At 40.8% G+C, this 18,985-nt stretch overlaps 1 protein-coding gene across 3 annotated transcripts in view; it reads right to left on the reverse strand.

Moving 5' to 3' along the window:
• Positions 1–14,833, reverse strand: part of snx19b (sorting nexin 19b) — a 42,529-nt gene extending 27,696 nt beyond the window's left edge. For all 3 annotated transcript variants that reach the window (XM_061681189.1, XM_061681190.1, XM_061681191.1), the window contains exons 1-11: positions 14,745–14,833; positions 13,692–13,930; positions 5,468–5,662; positions 3,873–5,033; positions 2,787–2,985; positions 2,544–2,644; positions 2,324–2,443; positions 1,896–2,020; positions 1,652–1,745; positions 1,404–1,563; positions 111–252 (exon numbers count right to left, since the gene is read on the reverse strand). In XM_061681189.1, the coding sequence (XP_061537173.1) occupies positions 111–252; positions 1,404–1,563; positions 1,652–1,745; positions 1,896–2,020; positions 2,324–2,443; positions 2,544–2,644; positions 2,787–2,985; positions 3,873–5,033; positions 5,468–5,662; positions 13,692–13,895 (2,501 nt within the window). In that variant the 5' untranslated portion in view covers positions 13,896–13,930; positions 14,745–14,833. The remainder of the gene's footprint in view (positions 1–110; positions 253–1,403; positions 1,564–1,651; positions 1,746–1,895; positions 2,021–2,323; positions 2,444–2,543; positions 2,645–2,786; positions 2,986–3,872; positions 5,034–5,467; positions 5,663–13,691; positions 13,931–14,744) is intronic.
• Positions 14,834–18,985: the final 4,152 nt, after the last annotated feature.

Here is an 18,985-nt window from a genome sequence, read left to right on the forward strand (position 1 = left end):
ACTTGTTGGAAAAGACATTTCATTCTACTCTATAGATAAAAAGTCAGATTCTTACCAAATCGGTTTCTTCTCCTTATAGTGGCACCTCAACACGCCAACATAAATCTCACCTGCTAATAAGGGTCCCAAACAGAAGCCTAATGGTCCTTTGAATGTTCTCAGTGCACAGCCAGCTCCACTGCTCTCTCATGAGCAGACACATGATGTTCAAAGCTACGTCAGCCAATGCCATCTCAGCTGCACCTGTGCCCACTGCATAGAAAACGTAAGAAAAAATAAAGATGTTGCTTCATATATTTAGCATACCACTGAAAGGTAATATGTATGATGTAGCAAATGCTTCTGATTTCTACACTTCATCTATGTACCAACACTGCCCTCATGTGCATAGATTAAAATACTGCATCCCTAAGTATCTACTAAACCAGGTATGTCCAAACATTTTCCTACAAGGGCTGCATACAGATATCTCAAAGAATGCAAGGGCTACTTTGATTTTTACTTTAATATATTAAACAGGCTAAAACCAAAGCAACAAGCAATTACATTGTGTTTATTATATATATTATAGTTATTTTAAAAAACTGCAACATCACAGCTTTCTTAAAGTAAATTTTGGGGGGGCCCTGTATCCCATGAGAATACATCTGCCCCTGCACTGAACACGCCCATATTAAACACTAAAACAAATGCATTTTGTAGTAAGCTGACAATTTTTAAAGCAGGTACTTGAGGATCATTCATGTGATGTGTTCACAAATCGGACTTTCATATAGTGTAGAGTGTGAGCCAAACCAAATTTTGCTTCTGAAATGTTTGTTTTTGTTTATGGAGAGAAATGTTGTTAACAATTTCATTGTAAATAGTTTTAGCATCTTCACATACATAAAAGCTGAATATAAAATTTACTTTTTGTTTGTTTGTTTGTTTTTAATAGTGTTGCGGGCTGTGTCAAACGTTATTTTTATTATACGCTGCGGCCGACTAAAAAAAACAGACGGCATGCTACAAGTGGCCCCCGGTCCATAGTTTGGACATCCCTGGTGTATCCGTCCATCCATTTCCCATACAAACTAACAATATCTACTAAGCCATTGTACATTTAATACATTTGCGAGATCTTTTTGAATCTGCTCTGGAATAATCTACATCAGCATTAAACCATACATTTTATTTATTTAATTTCTATTTCATTACATATGAAGGAAAAAAAAACAGACATGTTAAAAAGGGAGCACAAAACACAAAATTTGAATGAAAAAGAGCAGAGGGAATAAATCTCCAGCCATAATAACAACACCATTGTCATTCATCTTTGTCTAGTTTACGCCAAGTTTAACTTGTCTGAAATCTTGATGATAACATTAAATCCGCCATTACAAAGAGCCACACTCATGCCTTACCATGACCTTGACTTTGCTTTCCGATGGCAGGGTCGTGCTGGCAATGTCCGTATTTTGTAACAATTAGATCATCACTGCAATTTGGCATAGATGTGATGGACAGATTCTCTTGTTTATGAATAAAATGTTGCAGATCTTCCAAAGACATTCCATTAAACACCTGTGAGTGTACAGCAAAGAGACACAATCTAATGTACCAAAACAAGGAAGCACCTCTGTGGACCAGTGAAAATTAATTAATAACTTACTGTATGAGTTTGTTCCAAGCTAAACAAGACAGGTACTCTCATATCTGACCCATTTATAAATTGGATGCTTTTACTAGAGAATTTCAGACGTGACCTGCGAGAAGGGGGAAAGAAAATCCTTTTGCTTAATGACGATTACACAAATATTATGTTTGGTAAAAACAGAAACATTAAGTTACTTCAACATTTCTTATGTTGGAGGCATTTGCTTTTTTGTGGAAATGTTTTATTCTGAATCACATACTTGCTCTTTTTTTCATTAATAAGCTTCCCCCCATCCATCTCGCCCTCATTTTCCTCAGTTGGGCTCTGAGGCTCAGAACGAGGAAATGCTGTCTTCAGAGTGTCCACTATTGCATTCACCACAATCTGCATAAATATAGAATCATCCAAACGCGGCAAACATCATACAGTGTGTTCATCAAGCTGTTGCAGTTATGAAAATTCAACAGAGTGATAATTATTCAATCCCAAAAGAAGGTGCTTAGCATTTGTATCATCATGCTACCATATGTAGAAATAGAAATATTGTATTTTCTTGTGCTTCTATGAGCAGCCAGACTACAGAATAGAACACCATTTGATAATACTAAGGAGATCAATGTATTTTTCATAGTGAGCATATCAACTGGAGTTATGACCTATGCAAAGAAAACATGACCAGCAACAAACCTTGTCAATGCGTGAAACAATAAAAGGTTTCTTAACAAATGCAATCCGTGCGTCTGTATTCAGAGCCAGAAATTCCTGCATCTGTTCACTGTTGGCTATTTCAGGAATGGCACAAAGATGCTGGGAAAGAATGAAAAACATGTTTTAATTACAAAAAGCAATGACATTTTACATTTTATTTATTTATTTTTATTAGATAAAATCACAATCAATCACATACCTTCAGAAAGGTCTCCAGCATTCCTTTCCTGGCCTCTATCTTGTCGCTGTCCATGTTTCCAAAGGGCATGTCTGGGAATATTTTCTTAGGACCTTTTACACCTTCAAAACATGATCATTTGGAAGTCATCTTAGATGTGGGCTCAATTTATATATATACAGTGTGTTCGGAAAGTCACTGTGCACATATATTTTTATGAACAGACATATTTCTAACTAGAATACAGTTCCAAACCTACAGTACCTTTGATGAGTTTCTTTAGTTCTGTTCTCTCTTCCACGCGTGCTTGTAGGTTAAGAAATTCACTGTATCGTCTGTTGACCATATGATAGGCCACTGGGTGAATGGACGATGGACTTTCAAAACCTGAGTGCAATGTGTCCCCATCTTCTGAGCATGGATGGATGGGCCCCGGGTTCTCACAACCCATCGCTGTCTCATACTGAAAGCCATCAGAAATTATATAGCTTGGCATTATTTTGTTCTACACTGCATTTATTTTGTTTATACACATGAATCTTCACAAAAACAAGCAATGACAAGGATAGTTGTATATTTCATCCTGCTGAATTTCCTCCAATACAATAGCTTACGATCAAAACCGGATCTACTAAATCTGCAATTCCAATGAAGTTGGGACGTTGTGTTAAACGTAAATAAAAACAGAATACAATGATGAACATATAGTCGGGCTATCCCAGCTATCTTCGGGCGAGAGGCGGGGTACACCCCTGAACTGGTCGCCAGCCAATCACAGGCCACATATAAACAAACAGCCATTCACACTCACATTCATGTGCTAACACAACACTTGACGTACATAGACAGAGAGAAAGAGATGTATTTATTAAATTAGCTTTCAGTCAAGCAATAACTTCAGAAAACCAACAAAGGATAAAGCCAACCAAAAAGCGTTCTCGACCCTATCCCAGCTGACTTTGCAAAGGTGGTACACCCTCAACTGATCGTCAGCCAATCACAGGGCACATATAAACAAACAACCATTCGCACTCACATTCACACCTACGGGCAATTTAGAATCTTCAATCAACCTACCACACATGTTTTTGGGATGTGGGAGGAAACCAGAGTACCCGGAGAAAACCGACGCAGGCACGGGGAGAACATGCAAACTCCACACAGGCAGGGCCGGGATTTGAACCCCGGTCCTCAGAACTGTGAGGCAGATGTGCTACCCAGTCGTCCACCGTGTGACCACTTTTCAAACTAATTGAAACATAATTAATATATGATTGTATATGTTTCTTCACATCTATACAATTTATGGTGACAAGAATAAATGATTACCAAAAAGTGTACAGTTCTTACCTTGATGGTGTAAAGAGTATAAGGGTGAGAGCCGGTGCCACGGTGCTCCTTAGCTGTGATCGTGCCAGTGATACGAAGATTTTGGATAATGATTGGTCCATCAGGGCTACATAGAGGCTCAAAACTGAACGAAGGCAAGGGGGAAGAACCATGCAATGGGCTCATGACAGTCAGTTCATTGGTGTTCCCTGCTGAAGAGAAGCTACTGTCACTCTCCATGCTCTGAAGGCTCCTAATGGGAGTGTTCTGTGTTGTTCTTTCCAATGAGCCATTTGGATGCTCCAATGTCTCTGCATTTACCAAGACTCTAGGAAAGAATCCATCCAATTGATTGGAACAAAGACCCTCCAAGTCTTTACCACTACTGCGCTCAATTACACTTTGTTCGTCATACAAAGTGTCCTCTTGTCCTATCATGACCAAGGAGTCAATGGAACTCCGTTTGTAGTCAGCTAATGAAGAGTCCTGGTCAGAATAATTTTCTTGGTAAAATGGATTTAAGTTAATTCCACTCACAGAATTCCTTAAAGACAGACAAGCCTCTTCTTCGATGTTATTCTGTTGACAGCAGACCTTGTCTGAGTCTGCCACATCATACAAAGAGAGTTCAGGCATGACCATCTCCACATAATTTTCCCTTTCTGTTTGAGGTTTTGGATGACGGACATCTGCATTCTTTTGGTGTGCGTATGTGGTCTCTTGTGGTAGAGTGAGATCTAATTCGGCATGGAGAAGTCGTAATGACAAATCTGGAGTATCTTCTACAGTCATCTCATTTGGTTTGTTAGAACTGCCAAAAATGTCTATCATGAAAAGATTCAACCAGTCAGGGTCAGACAGTTTATCAAAAAGAGGGAGGAGGACATTGCAGGTGATGAGTTCTCCAACAACAAATCGTCCAGTGCCTGTTTCCAAATGAGGCGGGGGCACCAAAACATGCAGCAATAAGTCCACCAGTGCTCTTGTGTAATTGACTTCCACTGCCTCACTGGTCATAACATAGTGAGATGTGGTAACTCTGGAATATGCCTGCCACAACTTTTCCATCTCACTAATAACTTTTGTAGTTGGAGACACCTGCTTCTGAGCAACCAGCTCCTTGGCTCGAAGGTAGTCCTGCAGATGGCAGCCAAACATTTCCAAGATCCTCTGGGTTAGTTTCTGCACCAATACAAAAAGTCAATAAATGTGGGTGGCAAATTCAACTACCCATACATTTTCAAAGCCACTTATCAAACAAGGTGCCTCAAAAAAATCTCTCAGAAAATGTGTTCCCAATGTATTGGTATTGGGATAAAATTAGGGTTTGTAATCAATTGTAGCAAAAATACAATTAATTTGAAATCAATGTTAAGAGTGCAGCCAATCAGGAAATGAAAGTAAGTTGAACAGATGAAACACTCCAATCTCATAGCCAACATATTATTATTATATTAGTGCCACAGAAATCACTAGATTACATTGAATAGATCTAGGCAGTCAAAAAGACAGAAATGAAATAGAAATACTGTATATACTTTTACTACCTTTGCACAAAATGCACATTTTTGCATATAAGCCAAGTAAATTTGTCTATACTGGAAAGAAACATATACTTTTCTGTCTAATAGTGTTGCACGCATCTTCAGCTCCATGCCCATTGAAATCATGGCTTCTTTAATCTCCTTTTCAAAGCCAGTCTCAGAGGACACAGTCGAGTACCATGAGGAAACAAAGTCCCGAATAATCTTCCTCACTGAATTGTGGATTTCTTGGTCCAAGTAATAGTCATCCTCCACAGAGGAAGGAATCTGAAAATGAGCAATGAGATAAGTGAAATTGGAGGTAGAGTAGTATGTAATGGTTGAGCTCAAACTTATCCATTAACAGTGTCAAACTGTCTGTATACTGTACTCACAACACATCCCGGTTCAAATACCAGGTTTTTGTGATATCAAAATATAAGCACAGAATACAATGGATATATAGTCTACACACCCCTTTTCAAATGCCACGTTTTTCCAATCATGGTTGTGGCTGTGTTCAGTATTAATAAATCACATTTAAACTCGTGTTAAGTGGGAGTCAGAACACACCTTCCATCATTTATGGGTGCCTCTGATTAACGCAGATAAAGTTCAAATGTTCTAGGACGCTTTTTCTGGTATTTTTGTAGTCGCATCTCATAGTTCAAGCCATGGTCCGCAGAGAACTTTAACAGCATCCCATTTTTCCCATTATTCTAAAGGTATCAGTCAGGAGAACGGTACTTTAAGCTCCCCTTCCATCAGAATCCATTTTTTTTTCACTGTTTTATGCATAACATCGGTCAAAGTGAGTCTGTGATCTGATTTAAGTATGACATCTATGCGGTTTGTCAATTGAATGCAAAAGACAATAAACGCATAAGGATTGCAAAACAACCAGATCTGATTTCCGTGCATTTGTGACATCATAAATTAACTCATTATTCAAGTACCTGCCCACTTCACAGTTGGTACACGCCTACTCATTTCGGGAAAAACTGCTGATTGACAATGCAGCTGCATCTTGTGCAAAGATTAAACTTTGTGTCACCTGCCAAACTCAGATGAGTTGAGGAATAAATGGCTTCAATTCCTTTTGGGAGAAATTCCTAAGCATTGCGGAAGCAGAATTGCGCTGTGTTCGGCCCCAGGATAGCTTTGTAATTTACTGTAAGCTTTTACACACTGCTTAAAGTGTTTTTCTGGGTTTGGAGCAACCGAGCCAGCTTGATGGGCAGACGCCACAAAGCTATGCAAATACAGTTTATAAAAAGGCATACATGTGGTGTTTTACAACAATACGTAACTATATTTATAATGGTGACCCTACAATCGCCTCCAAAAGTATTTGAACGGCAAGGTCAATTCCTTTGTTTTTGTGGTATACTGAAGACATTTGGGTTTCAGGTCAAAAGATGAAGATGACACAAAAGTTCAGAATTCCAGCTTTTATTTCATGGTATTTAAATATACGTGTTAAACGACTCAGGACAGAGCACCTTTTGTTTGAAGCAACCCACCTTTGGGTGTATATAAAGTGTAAAGTGTGCGCGAGAGATGAACACCATGAGCCGGCCAGCGGTTATGTTGAAATTGAATGGCACCCGCTTCTACAAATATCTATCTATCAATCATATGTCATCACGTAAAAGCCAGTCTAAAAAAGTGTGAGTGTGATTTAAAAGATGCCATTGATTTTGCGTGTCTCAGCTCCACAGGCAGGCCGTTCCAAAGTCGAGGCGCCATGATGAAAAATGGTCGATCGCCATTAGTTTTAAGCCTTGACTTTGGAACAACCGGAAGGCCCTCAACTGAGGATCTGAGGCTCATATGTAATTAAAGGTTCAGTTATGTAGCTCGGAGCCAGGCCCATTCGTGCTTTAAAAGTTATCAGTAAAATCTTAAACTAAATTCTAAAACAGACTGGAAGCCAATGAAGTGATGCTAAAAGTGGGGAAATGTGGTGCCATCTAGTTGAATCAGTGAGAAGCCTAGCTGCTGTATTCTGAACCAGCTGGAGGCAAGAGAGGGATTTTTGGGTAATGCCGCAGGAGTGATTAGCAGTAATCTAACCGGTAGAAAATCAAGGTGTGACTCAGACGTTCAAGGTCAGGTCTGGTAAGTATTGATTTTATCCGTATTGATTTTATCCTGGCTATGGTACATAAGGTAAAAGATAACTGGATTACTTTATTGAGGTGATTTGTGAAAGTGAAATCTGAATCAAAAATGACTCAAGTTTCTGGCTGTGTAATTGATGTTGTCGGTGAAGGAACCATGGCTGAATTTGATCATGTCAGTGGTATTTTGTGAGTTGAATAGAATTATTTCGAATTTGGAGTTGTTAAGTTGGAAGAAGTTTTGCATCATCCAGAAACTGATGTCAGAGGGGCATTCATTAATAGCAGCGACTGTTCTCCGGTCCGCTAGTCTCTGTATGTTCTTTGCATAGCAGCGAAAGGACAATTTATGCCACTCAATAATCAACAGGAAGTGAAACTGCTGGAGCTTTGGTGCGGTCGACACAACCTGGAGTTGAACACACAAGACTGTCGAGATGATCGTGGACTTCAGGAAGAATCTTTCGCCTCACGCTGTCCAACTTCCCTGTGTCACCCGTTGAGACCTTCAGGTTACTGGGAATTACAGTCCCTCAGGACCTGAAGTGGGAGACTAACATCAACTCCATCCTCAAAAAGGCAGAGCAGGGGATGTATATCCTGCGGCTTTTCTAACGAAGCACGGCCTGCCACAGGAACTGTTGAGACAGTTTTACACAGCAGTCATCGACTCAGTCCTGTGTAAATCCATCAAAGTATGGTTTGGTGCTGCCACAAAAAAGGACAAACTCCGACTGCAACGAACAATCAGGACTGCCGGAAAAATCATCGGTACCCCCCTACCCACAGTCTTGGACCCTCCATATCCTGGTCACCACCTCTTAAAGCTCATTCCCTCAGGAAGGTGCTATCGAACAATGCACACTAAAACAAGCAGACATTCCAACAGCTTCTTCCCTCTTGCCTGTAAATTGGGAGAGGACTCTATCATTTGCACAACTGTAATTGTAGCAGCATTACCACATTACCGGTAACCTTTCATTGCCCAGTGACTCTCCGTGGTGTGTTTTTATGTCTCAAAAGTATTTTTTGTCAAAATGTCTGTCTATTTTTGTACTAGAGCAGCTCCAACTACCGGAGACAAATTCCTTGTGTGTTTTTGACATACTGTATTTTCACGACCATAAGGCGCACTTAAAAGTCTTACATTTTCTCCAAAATGGACGGGGCTTAGAATGAGAGTTCCAAAATCTGTAAATGTTTTTGTGTGACTTTAATGAGCGCCCCGCTTGACTGACTGGGAGCATTTTCTGACGGGACACTGCTTATATAGAGGAAGGCAGACGTGACGGAGTACAGCATGCGGACGAAAAGGGGGAAGGGTGCGCGTGATAGGGGATGCTAAAGACACGCCCCCTGTAGGTATATAGTTCCAGTACGTGCATCGGTTTGGCTAAGGACCCCCGAAAATGGCAACTACGAAGAGACACGCTTACAAAGCACAGTTTAAACGGCAAGCTATTTGTTACGCGGAGGAACATGGGAATCGAGTAGCCGCAGCCGCGAGAGAATTCAAGATCAATGAATCCATGGTTCGCAAGTGGAGGAAGCACGAAAATGAGCTTCGCCAAGTCAAGAAGACGAAGCTGAGTTTCCGCGGAAAAAAAAGAAAAACAAAACGCAGAAACAATGAGCAAAGAACAGCCGGGAGAAGCGTCTCTACAGTCACCATTCGACTGAGTGCAATAACTCTGAGCTTGCCATCATTCCGGGAGGCTTGACGAAGGAACTCCAACCGTTGGACATCCGTGTAAACAGGGCGTTCAAAGTGAAGTTGCGAGCGGCGTGGGAGCCATGGATGACAGATGGCGAACACAGCTTTACTCACACTAGGAGGCAGCTCTGGGCGAGTTACGCCACCATATGTGAATGGGTTGTGGATGCTTGGGCTAAAGTTTCTGCTTTGACTGTTGTCCGAGCTTTCGCGAAAGCCGGCATTATTGCTGAACAGCCCCCCGGCAACGAGACTGACACAGACAATGACGAGAGGGAACCCGGCGTGTTTGTTGGAGAACTTGCCCAGCTGTTCATTTCAGATACAGAAGACGAGGACTTTGATGGATTTGTGGATGAGGATTGATAAAAAAATAACGTGAGTACATTGTTAAATACTTCAATAACAGAAATCAGTTTTGCTCCCGCTGACTTTTTAAAAACATTATTTTAGCATGCATGCATGCTACCGTATGTTTTACCATGCCTGCGCCCAATAATACGGTGCGCCTTATGTATGTGTTAAATACAGAAATAGACCCCGTAACTGAGACTGCGCCTTTTATTTGGAGGAGGGCGGCTCAGTGCTATGACCAGCTCTAAAACCAGATTGAAATTTCTCAAAGAGGCTGTTAAGAGACAAATTTAAAAGCTGTGTAGAAACCACCTTCTCCAAATCTTTGGATAAAAATTTACATTTTGAAATCGGTCTAAGATTATTAAAATCCGAAGGATCAAGGATGGATTTGTTAAAAAGAGGTTTGGATCACCGCATGTTTAAAAGCAAAGGGGACTACAGCAAGCTGCCTCTGCCAGTGTGCAGATCCACCCAGGGGAGCACCACCCAGCAATCAAAGGGGTCAGGATCAATCAATGGACCAAACCCCCGATGACCAACAGCTCTGAGCCCCGGTCACCAGCGCTCTACGTGTCCGCCTCTACGCCACCGGGAACTGAAAGCCCTCCTTGGCCAGGCTAGCAGCAGCCGCAACATGGTGCCAGTGCAGGGAGCACATCACCCAGTTCAGCCGGCAAGGCAGCAAGACGCAGGTGTTTGGGTGCAAAAACCCCCAACTTCATGGAGCAAAACAGTAACAACAATAAAACATCTTGTTTGATTAGATTGTCGTTTATTGTTGGTGTATGTGTGCGTTCTGTCAAGATAGATGACAGTGCGTCCCAGTTTGTAACCTGCCTTGTGGATTCTGGTCCAATCGATCAGAAAATCATGAATAATGCTGTGAGTAATTAATCAAATAGTGGGTATGTATTCAACTGCAACGAGTACCAGGTGTTTATCTGAAAGTTGGCCTCATCATCATCAAGTGGAGAAAGTATGGCACAACAGAAACATCACCTGGAAGTCTCTCTAAAGTTGATGAAAAAACGAGAAAAGTGGTTAGGGAGGCTGCCATGAGGGCAGCAGCAACTTTAAAGCAGCAGCAGGCATTTCAGTACATGTGACAATCTCCAGTTTTCTTTATATTTTATGTTTGGTGGCAAAACATAAGCCTTTTATTTAAAGGAAAAAAAGACACTTGAAATCTCCCAGACACTAAAAATCTCCCAAACACATGGGAAAATGTGTTATGCTCCAATGAAACCAAGGTTTAACTTTTAGCCACAGTTCCACATAATACTGGTCAGTGTTAGCACAAAACCTTCAGACATCAGCTAGAGAGCTGAAGATGAACTTTCAGCCTTACAATGACCCAAAGCACACATCCAAATCAACAAAAGAATGGTTTAACAAGAAGAAAATTAAGGTTGTGGAACAACAGCCATAGTACAGACCTGAAACCAACTGAACATTTGTGAGGTGATCTAAACAGGGCTGCACACAGAAGGTGCCCTCGCACTCAGTCAAAAAGAGTGACTGACTATTTTTATTTTATTGATTTCCCCTAAAAGATTAGATTTTTCATTTGAGTTGTAAATGTCATTGGTCACATTAAAAGTGGGTAAGGTGTTGTGATGGTTTATCTTGGTCTAATTTTTTTCCATCTCAAAAACCTGGCATTTGAACACTTTTTATGCAGGTAAAATTCCACAATTGAATGGGATGCAAGATGTGAGTTAAAGTACAGTATATCAAAGCAATGCCTTAATAGTTAATAATGATAATGGGGAAGATAATGATGTTAATAATGATGGTAATGACATTGATACTGTGGAGGAAAACAAGATGTAATTGTAGTGGAGGTGTTTATTGTTGTATGGTACAACTGCACTGTATCATCCTGATAGGACTTTCTAATGTTTTATCTTGTTTAGCTACAGTATACATATTGGGAAGTGCATTATGATGCAGTCCAGTTCTCCACCACAAAAACCTACAAATACAAGTTTATATTGTACAAAGATCCTATCTAGGCAAATTCATCATAAATCTCATGAAACTAGGTACCGTATTTTCACGACCATAAAGCGCACCGTATTAAAAGGCGCAGTCTCAGTTACGGGGTCTATTTCTGTATTTAACACATATAAAGGTGCACCGTATTATTGGGCGCAGGCATGGTAAAACATACGCTAGCTTAAAATATAGCATGCATGCACGCTAAAACAATGTTTTTAAAAAGGCAGCGGGAGCAAAGTTGTAGAGTTCAGTTGTAGAGGTTGTATTTAACAATGTCCTCACGTTATTTTTTTATCAATCCTCATCCACAAATCCATCAAAGTCCTCATCTTCTGTATCCGAAATGAACAGCTGAGCTAGTTCTCCAACAAACACGCCGGGTTCCCTCTCGTCATTGTCGGAGTCAGTCTCGTTGCTGGGGGGCTGTTCAGCAATGATGCCGGCTTTCGCGAAAGCTCGGACAACAGTCAAAGCAGATACCTTAGCCCAAGCATCCACAATCCATTCACATATGGTGGCGTAACTCGCTTGGCATTGTCTCCCAGTCTTAGTTACACTTGTTTTTCACAGTGGCTGTGAGATGGACACGCAAGGAGTCACAGATCAACAGGGACGGTGACGCGTGGAAAAAGACATCCAGTCTCTTTACGTACACCTCACTCCGCCACTCTACGTACACCCTTTTGATTGGCCTTAACAATGACTTCGGCTGGAAACTTTTCTTTAGGCAGCGTCTTCCTCTTAAAAAGTTTTGACCTTGCAGTTTCTGTCCATTACCATGGCAACCAAGCACAACAGTAAAAGCCGACTTCTTGTGCCCCATTGTGCATATCGCTACCATGGTGGTGCCCTTCTCCTCTACAGTGTGGTTCACCGGGATGTCGAAAGTGAGCGAAAGTGAGCGGCGCCTCATCCATGTTGGTGATGTGGTTGGGCTGGATGTATTTGTCGGCAATCTTTTTACTGCAGTAGGAGCGGAAGATGGCCAGCTTTTCCATGTAATCCGCCGAAGTTGCTGCGCCACGGTAGTCCTTGCCCGGATGGATAGATGGCGCCGTTTTTCATAAAACGAAAGCACCAAGACGGACCTCCTTGAAAATGTTCGATTTTCATTTCTTCTGCAAGCGTTATTGCCCTCAGTCGAATGGTGACTGTAGAGACGCTTCTCCCAGCAGTTCTTTGCTCATTAATCCATTGCTCGAGTTGGTCTTCCACCTCGGACCACCTCGTCTTGTTTCCGCGGAAACTCAGCTTCGTCTTCTTGACTTGGCGAAGCTCGTTTTCCTGTTTCCTCCACTTGCGAACCATGGATTTGTTGATCTTTAATTTTCTCGCGGCTGCTCGATTCCAATGTTCCTCCACGTAACTAATAGCTTGCAGTTTAAAATGTGCTTCGCAAGTGTGTCTCCTCATAGGTGCCATTTTCGGGGGTTCTTAGCCAAAGCGATGTTGTTTTGCACAGCGCATATACCGGCGCTATATACCTACTGGGGGCGTGCCTTTAGCGTCCTCCTTCACGCTCACCGTTCCCCCTTTACGTCCGCATAGTGTCCTCAAGCAGCGTGTCGGCAGGAAATGCTCCCAGTCAGTCAAGCGGAGCGCTCATTAAAGTCACAACAACAACATTTACAGATTTTGGAACTCTGTGCACAAATAAGGCGCGCCGCATTATAACGCGACACGTCCATTTTGGAGAAAATTTAAGACTTTTAAGTGCACCTTATGGTCGTGAAAATACGGTATATTGTATATGACTGCATACACCTGAATTTTCCCAAGAAGATGAATGCATTATTTACTGAGATGTTACAAAGGAAATTTAGCAAAGATTGTGTCGGTTTTTTCAGGTTTGACTATTTTATGACATTTATTCATGGTTAAGCTGACAACACTGTCAATGATATATAAGTAAATCTACCAACATCCTTATAATGTATACTATGAATTGTGCTTTCATTTACTTCTACTGGAATCAATGACTGAGAAAATCCAGAAGAGGGCCAGTGGGATATATTGTGGCCATTTTTAAATGATCGCGAGGTGAACCAAATTGTGTGACTAGTAAATGTGAACCTGTACACCATAATGCTTACTTATTTTGAGTGTATGAGTGATGATTTACCTGTTCCAAAGTGACAAACCTTTCCAGGTGAATCACACTGTTGGATTCCAAGATGGCCTGTGAGCCCAGCCAGCCGCCAAGTACCACCAATAGGCTGGTGAACACGCACAGCAGCCAAATATTAACAAGCAGATGGAAAAGAACAAGCCAAGCCAACAGTACACCAAGGCCCAATAAACACCTCTGTCCCAGCACCTCTGCCATGACACTGAGCTGTGCTTGTCACACATGCATCAGACCTAGAAAACAATTTAGAGACTGAGTTAGGTACATTAAAAGCTAGAAAACTAGCTAGACTGTGAGCTATGTTCTCCTTAAGTGCCTAATATTAGAGCTTGGTTTAAAGCATGAAATCGCGGGTATGAGGGTCATACACAAAAATGTTACCAGATAAAAATCATAATCTTATATAAGAAGACTACAGTCTTATCTTTTTAAATAAAAAGTGGGACTTTTTTTTTTTTTTTTCCGGTAAGTCTTACTAAAGTAAACCTAACGTTCTCGTGGTGTATTATTATTTTATTTTTTTCTTTCTGTGTGGCCCTAATACTCCTTTTGACATACAGAATGAGCTTTTGGGGAAGACGGGCATTTAACTCCCACAAGTTCACAAACCTCCAGTTTCCGTAGTTCCACGGTATTTACTGTATTTGGCTATTTAGCTGCTCTAATTCATTCGGATTTTTTTTTTTAAACCGCCGTTGGCAAAGCGATTGCATGTTGAAGATAACTGCTTGATTGCTTAGTAGTAGTTGAGAACCAGTTGTGCTCATCTTTAACGTTTTAATATTGAGTCGTCGTCGCAGCTGTCCCCCCCCCCCCCCTCCCCCGTTTGTGCAAACGTTTCACGCTGTATGTTACATTTGAAAATCGTTATGTATCCCTGTTACAGGTTTCTAAATGTAAGGTTTACACAGCTGCTCATTTCACCTTGACGAAGAAACAAAATGACGACACTGTCGGGGTAGAAAGATATTACAGTATTAATTATATGGTTTCCTTGTTGAATGGCTCATAATGACAGAACATTATTTTACCTTAGAGCATGCTTACCATAGTTAAAATAGAGCAACAATAACATCCAAGCCATTTCAAGCTTTCCACCAACGAGAGGTCCCGTGAGCGGTTTACTTCCGGTAGCGTGACGTCATTGTAAAAGGGACCCGCCCCTCGTGACTTCACTCAATCGTCCAATATTCCCCAGTACAGTGGAGTGCGGTGTTTGTTTCTATTATAGTTGTAGTCTTGATAAATAGCACTATTTGAAATATTAAATATATTTTTATGAAGTTAAATGATAGGTTTATGATTGGCTATAAATGTCACAAGATCCCAGCAAAGTATTAATTTTGCCTTAATTAAGCTCGGCACGGGGCAACTCACTTCACCATACTGTCGTTCCTTGTAGAGCGGTGCGACATAACGCTATACAGTATATCATATATATACGTTATAAAACACCTAATTGTCTTTTACATCGTTAGATTTACTTTGTCGCTACGAAAGGAACCCTGTAATTTCTTTTCCTCCGCTTAGTAATACTTTCACTGGATAAATGGTAGGCATACTTGAATGTTACTTAAAATACTGTGTTATATTTATTTTAATTCTTTGCACATTCCTTGAAAGTGGTTGTACTACTAGATATTTTGAATGGTATCTAGTATTTGGCCACTGGATTTCTTTTAAAGCAATCATTTATTAATTTAATTGTGTGGTCTATATAAGATATTTATTTTATAGATAAAGTGGAGTTTCACCCCCGAGACAATGCCACCTTGGCCGCCATATCAGAAACTGCCCCTGATTATCGGGATATAAAATTACCTACAACCCCAATTCCAATAAAGTTGAGACGTTGTGTTAAACATCAATAAAAACAGAATACAATGATTGTTCAACCTATAGTTAAATGACTACACTACAAAGACAAGATATTTAATGTTCAAACTGATAAACTTTATTGTTTGTAGCAAATAATCATTAACTTAGAATTTTATGGCTGCAACACATTCCAAAAAAGCTGGGACAGGGTCATGTTTACCACTGTGTTACATCACCTTTTCTTTTAACAACATTCAATAAATGTTTGGGAACTGAGGACACTAATTGTTGAAGCTTTGCAGGTGGAATTCTTTCCCATTCTTGCTTGATGTACAGCTTCAGCTGTTAAACAGTCTGGGGTCTCCGTTGTCGTATTTTACGCTTCATAATGCGCCACACATTTTTAATGGGAGACAGGTCTGGACTGCAGGCAGGCCAGTCTAGTACCCGAAATCTTTTACTACGAAGCCACGCTGTTGTAACATGTGCAGAATGTGGTTTGGCATTGTCTTGCTGAAATAAGCAGGGCCGTCCATGAAAAAGACGTTGCTTGGATGGCAGCATATGTTTCTCCAAAACCTGCATGTACCTTTCAGCATTAATGGTTCCTTCACAGATGTATAAGTTACCCATGCCATTGGCACTAACACAGCCCCATACCGTCAGAGATGCTGGCTTTTGAACTTTGCGTCCATAACAGTCCGGATGGTTCTTTTCCTCTTTGGCCCGGAGGACACGACGTCCACAATTTCCAAAAACAATTTGAAATGTGGACTCGTCAGACCACATAACACTTTTCCACTTTGCATCAGTCCATCTTAGTGCAGCCCTATGGGGGGCACAAGCCAGTGCAAACTGTAGGCCGGTCCCAAGCCCGGATAAATGCAGAGGGTTGCGTCAGGAAGGGCATCTGGCTTAAAACTTTGCCAAACAAATATATGCGTTCATCCAAAGAATTCCATACCGGATCGTTAACAACGTCCGCCGCCGGTGCCATCAACCTGCAGGGCGCCGGTGGAAATTCAGCTACTGTGGGTTGAAGTCGAAGAAGAAGAAGAGGTAGAAAGCGGGTTCTTCGGCAGAAAGAGAAGAGGAAAGCACAGAGCCTAGAACTGAATCTGGGGACTATGACAGGAAAATCTCGGGAGTTGGTTGATATGATAATTAGGAGAAAGGTTGATATATTGTGTGTCCAGGAGACCAGGTGGAAAGGCTAGAAGTTTCGGGGCAGGGTTTAAATTATTTTACCATGGTGTAGATGGGAAGAGAAATTGAGTCGGGGTTATTTTAAAAGAAGAGTTGGGTAAGAATGTCTTGGAGGTGAAAAGCGTATCAGATCGAGTGATGAGGCTGAAACTTGATATTGTGTATGAAATGCGCTATATAAATAAATTTGCTTTGCTTTCCTTTCCTTTATATTTGTGTTTTTTCCTTGACTGTTGATTTCAAATTCAATTCGTTGCTAACAATGTAATTATGTAGCAAACTATTGCCGGAGGAATTGTGAATTTGAAGTAATATGGTGAGGTGACTATACATTTGTGGTTTTGATAGTCACAAGAGCCCTCTGAGAAAAACCATAACTATGATGTGGCCAGCGAAAAAATGAGTTTGACACCCCTGCACTACAGGAAGTTTGCACCATATAACACTTTAGGACCACTGGTCTAGGGTGTTGTTTTTTTTACATAATTGTTCTCCATGGGACGCTCAAAGTAAACCCTTCCATCCATCCCTTTTCTGTACCGCTTGTCCTCACTAGAGTCGCCGGCGTGCTGGAGCGTATCCCAACTATTTTCGGGCGAGAGACGGGGTACACCCTGAACTGGTCGCCAGCCAATCGCAGGGCACATATAAACAAACAACCATTCGCACTCACATTCACACCTACAGGCAATTTAGAGTCTTCAATTAACCTACCATGCATATTTTTGGCATGTGGGAGGTGTAAAGGACATGCTCTTGCCAGATGGCAGCATGACCCCCAATCTCGGAATAAATGGTAAATCGCCTCATATTATTACATATATTTAAAAGAATGACTAACCAATTTTGAAATCAGAAGTCAAGGATAATAGGTTGTTCAGTTACTGTATTAAAAAAAAAAAAAAAAGGGATACTTGGTAACAAAAATTGCTGGTAATATTTTAACATTTATTAGATATGACAATTTGAAATTTTGATCCAGATTTTAGAGTAATGGAAATTGATGCACATGATTATTATTTTTTTCGCGGGCCACATAAAATGATGTGGCAGGCCGGATCTGGCCGCCGGACCTTGAGTTTGATGCCTGTGCTGTGAACTAACGTTTAAATGTTTCTGGGCCTCTCAAATGTCCTACCCCCATAATAATACATACTATTATCTAATAATCAGGTTTTTACTGCGGCCATCCTATGGAGATTATCAAAGTCAATTTTAGAAAGTCAGTTTAAAACATGCACATTATACATTAACAAAGTATTAGCCCACTGTAATGTGTTCTTCATTTACTGACAAAACTGTAAAATAAAAACCTGCCTTTGACCTCAAACAATGCGGTGTTCGGCACTGGATCCACCTTACATTGCAAGCTCGTTTCATAACCTGTTGCCATCCACACCAGACACCAACATAAGCATGAAATATACTGCAAGTGCCTCTTTGGATTTTCTGCTGCACCAGCAAACCAGGTCCGTAAAATTCAGCACTTCTCTTTGTTGGGTAGAAAAGAGCAGACGAAGAAAAATCCAACTTTTTTCATGCTTTCAATTGTATTTGTTGTATCGTACAAGGTATGTTAATGCTCTTTAAATCACACAGCATGTATAAGTAGGATTTAAATATTTGTTCCTCACAATACTTATATTAATTCTAAACATAAGGGTCACTGCGAAAATAAATCAAAAATTAAATATTGAATTAAAGACAGCTTGTAGTGTATTGTTATTGGAATGTATGTGCGCTAAGTACTGCTGTTTGACCTGCCGGTATTGAGTACTTTTAAATAATACCAAATGAGCAATTTCGGGTATTAAAATGAGTGAAGATGGAGGAAATGGGCTGTGCTGACTAGTATAACCTCCCTAATCTTATTTGTTCAGTGTGGTTGACTCTTGAGCTGGTGTGGGAACATTTTTCTGGAAGACCTTCAGAGCCAAAAGGTCCGTCATTAATATACGCGAATTCATACATTCCAAACGTCCAGGATTTCCAGCGCGCTTTCGTTGACAGCACGATTGCGTTAAGAGTTTAGCTCAGCAGGGACACTTGCACCTTCCTCCGTCATGAATAGGCAGATGACTTGTGAGACGTTACCTTTGTTGAAGGTAAGTAAAAGGCAAATCTAAAGGCTCATTTGTCTTGATACCAAGTTTGTTTTGTGTGTCTGAATTTCAAGGACAACTTTTGAAATTAACATCATTTAACATGTCTTCATTACCTCTAAACTAATGATATCCTTGTCTCTATAGGCTTCATTTTCCTCT

This window comes from Phycodurus eques, chromosome 7, assembly GCF_024500275.1.
Source record: "Phycodurus eques isolate BA_2022a chromosome 7, UOR_Pequ_1.1, whole genome shotgun sequence".
Taxonomy (NCBI): Eukaryota; Metazoa; Chordata; class Actinopteri; order Syngnathiformes; family Syngnathidae; genus Phycodurus; species Phycodurus eques.